At 50.2% G+C, this 6146-nt stretch overlaps 1 protein-coding gene across 1 annotated transcript in view; it reads right to left on the reverse strand.

The window, feature by feature from the left end:
* Positions 1–3649, reverse strand: part of GRAMD1C (GRAM domain containing 1C) — a 114133-nt gene extending 110484 nt beyond the window's left edge. Inside the window, exon 1 of the mRNA XM_056109363.1 lies at positions 3568–3649. Within this exon, the coding sequence (XP_055965338.1) occupies positions 3568–3597 (30 nt within the window). The 5' untranslated portion in view covers positions 3598–3649. The remainder of the gene's footprint in view (positions 1–3567) is intronic.
* Positions 3650–6146: the final 2497 nt, after the last annotated feature.

A 6146-nucleotide genomic window follows, 5' to 3' on the forward strand; every position in this document is an offset into this window, starting at 1 on the left:
AAACACAAGCACAAAAATTTGTAAGGTCAACAACTGTACCACATGGAGTTTCACTAATAAATATTTTTTTTAAAAAGTTTTTTAAATAATAAAATGTGAAATGGCCTGTAGCGGGGATGGACAGTTTGACCTAAAGAGGAATAAATTTAAATCGATTCTTTTAAGCTTACAAACTGCTGCTTTTTTTTTTTTTTTTAGGAGTGGGAACCCATGCGCCACCACCTTCCAACTCTTCCTTAAATAATGAATACAGTTCGTTGTAAAATAGAACAGGTTTTCCACAGGACTGGGTGGGCAGCTCGAAGGCCCAGTGCATATGCTTGAAAGCTATCACTGTCACTGTCACTGTCCTCCCGTTGTTCACTGATTTGCTCGAGCCGGCCCAGTAACATTGTGAGACTTGTTACTGTGTTTGGCATATCAAATACGCCACGGGTAGCTTGCCAGGCTTTGCTGCGCAGGCGAGATACTCTCAGTAGCTTGCCAGGCTCTCCGAGAGGGACAGAGGAATCGAACTCGGGTCGGCCATGTTGGCTGCGTGCAAGGTAAACGCCCTACCCGCTGTGCTATCGCTCCAGACCGCTTGAAAGCTAGAGTGCAAATTTGATTTCTGCACCCTGTGGTCCAACAACAACCACTGGAGTGACCCCCAAAGAGCAAACTGGAAGCAGACCCTGAGCAGCACTAGGTGTGGTTCAAAAACAAAAAGGAAAAAAAAATCAAATAGGACTGGTCTTCCAAAGATTGAATTATTATATAAAACCAGTGAGTTAGAGTGATTATTCCTGGCTATTTCTCTAAGAGTCCAACTGATCCTATTAGGCTTGGGTGCAGGGTGGGTGTCTCAGAGTTGCCTATTGTGTCCCTGACACAGTTCCTCCCGGGAAGGCCCTCTCTACCTAGCCAACACTACCAGAATGGCTGACTCTCACCAATATGTTCTGATTTGAGTGAGGTTGGTGGTTATTTTGGGTTTTTTGTTTGTTTGGGTTTTGAAGCTACACCCGGCGATGTTCAGGGGTTATTCCTGGCTCTGCACTCAGGAATCACTCATGGATAGGCCAGGGATCGAACCCAGGTCAGCTGTGGACAGTCAAGTGCCTTCCTTGCTGTGCTATCACTCCAGTCTTCTCACCAATATTTATCAGAAATCAACTGATATTAAGATAATAGTGATTAGATCAATATGTTTGTTCATGGCTTCTTTCAACAACCTCTGCCAATCCAGAGGGACACCTGGACTTTTCCTTGGCTATCCATAAGGTACGTCAAAAGCCATGAGATCACAGATGACCTTTATATACAAGTGCTTTACTGTGCCCCGTTTTCTGCAGGTCCGCTGCTCTGCACTACCCTGAGGACATTCTTCTGACACACTCAGGACAAACGAATGCTCAGAGAGGAGTTTACCAAAGCGGGATAGGCCATGGCTCCAGAGAGCATAAGGCCTGCAACCTTGGTTAGATTCCTGGAAATTATCTGGTAAACCGAGAGCCACCCCATCCTTGACAATGTGTTTTTTTTTTCTTTTTGGGTCACAACCAGTGGTGATTAGAGCTTACTCCTGGCTCTGTGCTCAGGAATTACTCCTGGCGGTGCTCGGGGGACCAATGCTGGGAATCAAACCCGGGTCCACCGCGTGCAAGGCAAATGCCCTACCTGCTGTGCACTTGACTTGACAATATTTTAAAAACAGCTACTGGCCCTCTCAGTACTCACAACAGTTATTTTTAAATTTATCATTATTATTGGGCTGGAGCGATAGCACAGCGGGTAGGGCTTTTGCCTTGCACGCGGCCAACCCAGGGTTGCCCCGAGTTTGGTTCCTCTGCCCCTCTCGGAGAGCCCGGCAAGCTACGGAGAGTATCTCGCTCCCCCGGCAAAGCCTGGCAAGCTCCCCGTGACGTACTCGATATGCCAAACACAGTAACAAGTATCACAATGGAGACGTTACTGGGCCCACTCTAGCAAATCGATTCACAAAGGGAGGTGAACAACGGGAGGACAGTGACAGTGACAGCTGATTATTATTATTTCGCACTCACAACATTTAAACAAACATTTTTTTTTTCAGTGCCAGGACTCAAACTCAGGACCTCACACATCCAAGGCAAGGGCTCTAGCACTGAGTCACTGCATTAGGACTGCGGGGATTCTGTAGGCAATACAATCCCCATTTACGGATTTTACATAAGCTCATTTGTGCTGCTACGGGCAAATCAGCACACTGTGACTGGGGTCCCCTTCCCAGAAACATTCTAAAATTGGTTAAAACTGAAATTTAATTGACACTCAACCCAGCGCTCTTCCCTCGAGCACACAAGCATACATGCACACAATCCTTCACTAGCCTGTACTAGCAGCCTCTTTTATTCATTTTTGTACTTGGGGGAGCGGGATTTTAGCTCACACGCAGAGGCACCCGGGGGCTGCTCCTGGCTATTCAGTGGGGGTGTTGGGTCGGGGGAAGGGAATCACTCCTGGCAGTGCTCGGAAACTATATGGTGCTGGGCATGAAATCAGGGTGAGCTGTATGCCAGGCACGCAAGCGCCGTAACCCTATTCTTTCTCCCCAGCCCCTATTAGCGGGTTGTTTTCAAGGCACCTAAGATTTTGCTATCTCTACCATTCCATAAATTGTCTATAACCGGGTCTGGAGGGATATCGCACAGCCGGTAGGACGTTTGCCTTGCACGCAGTGGACCCGGGTTCAATTCCCAGCGTCCCATATGGTCCCCCAGAGCACGGTCAGGGGTAATTCCTGAGTGCAGAGTCAGAAGTAACTCCTGTGCATCCCCAGGTGTGACCCTTCCCCCCCCCAAAAAAAATTGTCTATAACCTTCTGACCCCCTCCAAAAAAAAAGAAGGCGGGGGGCTGCTATTCCGCATCGTTTAGGGAATGGTTATCAAAGGCCAAAAGTCTGGACCTAGTCAGCAGCCCGAGCGTGCAGTCTGTGTATTTTCAGAGTTGCCCCCTTTGGGTGGGTGCGCAGCCGCCTCTGACGGGTCCTGCCTGCTGCACCCAGCAGCTCCGGGTGCCTCTAGAAGCACCTTGCGACGGCACCCAGCGCGGATTCCACCCCTCGGAAAGGGAAAGACGCACACACCGCCCCGGCCAGGGTCCCGGCCGGGGAGGGCGACCAGCCCCGCGGGGACGCCCGCAGGGAAGCTCTGGTGGGCTCCAAGAAGCTGCAAGGGTCGCTCGGGGGTGGGGGTGGGGGTGGGGGGTCCGTGCAACCCATCAAGCGCAGCTGAAGCCGCCAAACTGGGTGGGGAGCATCGTGATCTCCAACAGCTCGAATTTAGCCCGGGAGTGGGGCTGGGGTGGGAGCGGGGGCTTTCATCAAGGGCTGCGGGCTTGGGGTGGCGGGGGTGGGGGGGGGCTTCGGGGGAACTGTGCGGGCCGAGAGACCGGGACCCCAGGGACATCTGGGGGCCAAACGCCCAACGGGGAAGGGCTGGCCGAGCCGCTCCGGGGAGCACCGAGAATAAGGGCCAGGGCAACTTCAGGGCCGGTCACCAGTACGAGGTCGCCGGGGCAGGGGCCTCCCCGCCGGCGCCGCTTACCTGGCGGACGGTCAGCGAGCCCTGGTCCATCGCGGCCGCAGCGGTTCCTGGGGACGGCGCACGCGCGCCCCGCCGGGGAGGGGGCGGCCCGGCCGGCGCGACCCCGCTGCCCCGCGCCCCGCCCGCGCCCTCTGCCGGCCGCTTCGGGTTTCTGCGGGCCCGAGCGCGGGGGTCGGGGCGGGGGCGGGGGTCGCAGAGTGGGGGCAAGCCTGTGGCTTTGGAAGCCTGGGGAGCCAGCACGGATCCGGGGGACCCCCAAGGCAGAGCCCCGGCAGGACTTCCAGCCCGAAACAGGTTCGCCCTGTTCTGCGCGGCAGCCAGGCAGTAGAGCTGCAGCGACGTGGAACCGTCCCGTAAAAACCCTCAGGATGCAGAAGGGATGGCCCACGGGTGTCCGGGGCACGTTCTTCAGACCTTGGGACTGTTACCTCTACGACTTGGGCGTGTGTCTTTCCCCTCTCTCCCTGGACATGTTGTGTGGTTAGTAGAGTTCAGAGTAACAAAAGGCTACACCCTATCAGTGAAAGCCAGAAGCCCTTTTCCAGAAATCTTTTTTTTTTTTTTTTTTTTTTACTTCACTCATACATGGTTTCTTTCCTTCTTGGCACAAATATTATGTTGTCTGACAAGGTATATATAAACGACCGCTGGCCTTTGCTGAAGTTGGAACGCTTCTCTCTGAATAAAATCTGCCCAGAACTGTTGCCAGGTTAGAGAGCTCAATGGTCAGCTAGTAAACCCTTTGTCCAGCTTTTAGTGAGACCTTTTGTTTCTGCCAACATCCTGAAGCACAATCTTTACAAGGGATCAGGATGAAACCTCTGAAGTAACTTACCTCCAAACCTCAAACCTCCAGGCCGACCATGAAAAGGTTGATGAATCACTGGTCAAACACACCAGTGCCCCCCCCCCACACACACACACATAGGCATTTTATGCCCCATATTCTAATACTCTGTCCATGACACTCGGCTCCTTGAAGTAAGGGGTGGAAGTCGTGGGGGTAAAATTCTGAGTGTTGCAGATTCTTCCCCACCCCTAAGAAAAAGAAACAGCTGTAGAAAACATTCTAGAGCAACTGAGGAAGACTGAGTGCAATGTGTATGAGTTGCTTTTAGAGAATAATTAATGTCCCATTAAATTTACTGGCATTTATATATGGGCAGTATTTTGTGGCTTAATCTAGTAGTAATTTTGTGCTCGAATATTTAAGAGTGAAGTGTCATTCTGTTACTGCAATTTGTTTTCAAATGTTCATAAGGGGCCACAGACTAAATATATACGCGTGTGGGCAACACCAAGACTGAATTCATGACCCTTTTCTTGCAAGGCAAGTGCTTTTGCCATGGAACCATCTCCAGATCCTCCCAGAAAGGAATCTTATCTTAAGCTGTGTTGCAATCTGTTGCCATGTTTTCTCCAATATGCTATAGTAACCACATACACACACACACACACACACACACACACACACACACGCACTCCTACCCTATTCACTTCACTCCTAATCAAATAATCAGAACTCATTCCCTACTCCAGATAATGCAGATTCTCTTGCATTAAGAAAACAAAAAGATGGGGCTGGAGAGATAGTACAGAAGGTAGGGCAATTGCCTTGCCCACGGCCAACCTAGCTTCTATCCCTGGCACCACATATGATCCCCTGAACCCACCAGGAGTGACCTCTGATCTCAGAGCTAGGAGTATGCCCTGAGTGTGACTCAAATACCAAAAACAAAAGAAAATAACAAAAAGAGACTGGCCTGAGGCTTATAAGTTTGGATGTTGTGAGAAGTCACTGAGTTACATTCTTTTGACGCTGACTAGACCAAACTAGAACCTCGCAAATGTTTTTGTGCTGATAAGAGTCTTAGATTCCTGGTTTGACAGGGCTGGTCAGTAGAGAGAGTGGAAGGAGCTCTCTGTGACCTACACTCACCTTTGTGCTCATCACCATTCTGAAATAACACCGGGGACGTTTCTCCACGTTCTCTAGACTGTGATGCGTGTGCTCTGTATGTTCCTCAGCAGTAAGGGTCCTCCATACTCATAAATATGCATGAGTTCTCCTGAAAGCTTCTTAACCTCTTCTTCCTCTTCCTCCTCTTCTTCCTCCACCTCCTCCCTTTCCCCTCCTCCTCCTCTCTCTCCTCCTCCTTCCCGTCCTCCTCTCTCTTCCTCTCCCCCTCCATTAGCCACTCACCCTCTTGCCCCCCTTCCTCTTCCCCCTTCACTCCCCCTCCTCCTTCCCTCCTCCTCTTTCCCTTCCCCGTCCCCAGTCTTTCTTCTTCTTCTTCTTCTTCTTCTTCTTCTTCTTCTTCTTCTTCTTCTTCTTCTTCTTCTTCTTCTTCTTCTTCTTCTTCTTCTTCTCTTCTTTTCTTCTTCTTCTTATTCTCTTTTCTTCTTCTTCTTCTTCTTTTCTTTTCTTCTTCTTATTCTCTCTTCTCTTCTTTTCTTCTTCTTCTTCTTATTCTCTTTTCTTCTCTTCTTTTCTTCTTCTTCTTATTCTCTCTTCTTCTTCTCTTCTTTTCTTCTTCTTCTTCTTATTCTCTTTTCTTCTCTTCTTTTCTTCTTCTTCT

This window comes from Sorex fumeus, unplaced genomic scaffold (genome assembly GCF_029834395.1).
Source record: "Sorex fumeus unplaced genomic scaffold, SorFum_2.1 ptg000265l, whole genome shotgun sequence".
NCBI classification, from domain to species: domain Eukaryota; kingdom Metazoa; phylum Chordata; class Mammalia; order Eulipotyphla; family Soricidae; genus Sorex; species Sorex fumeus.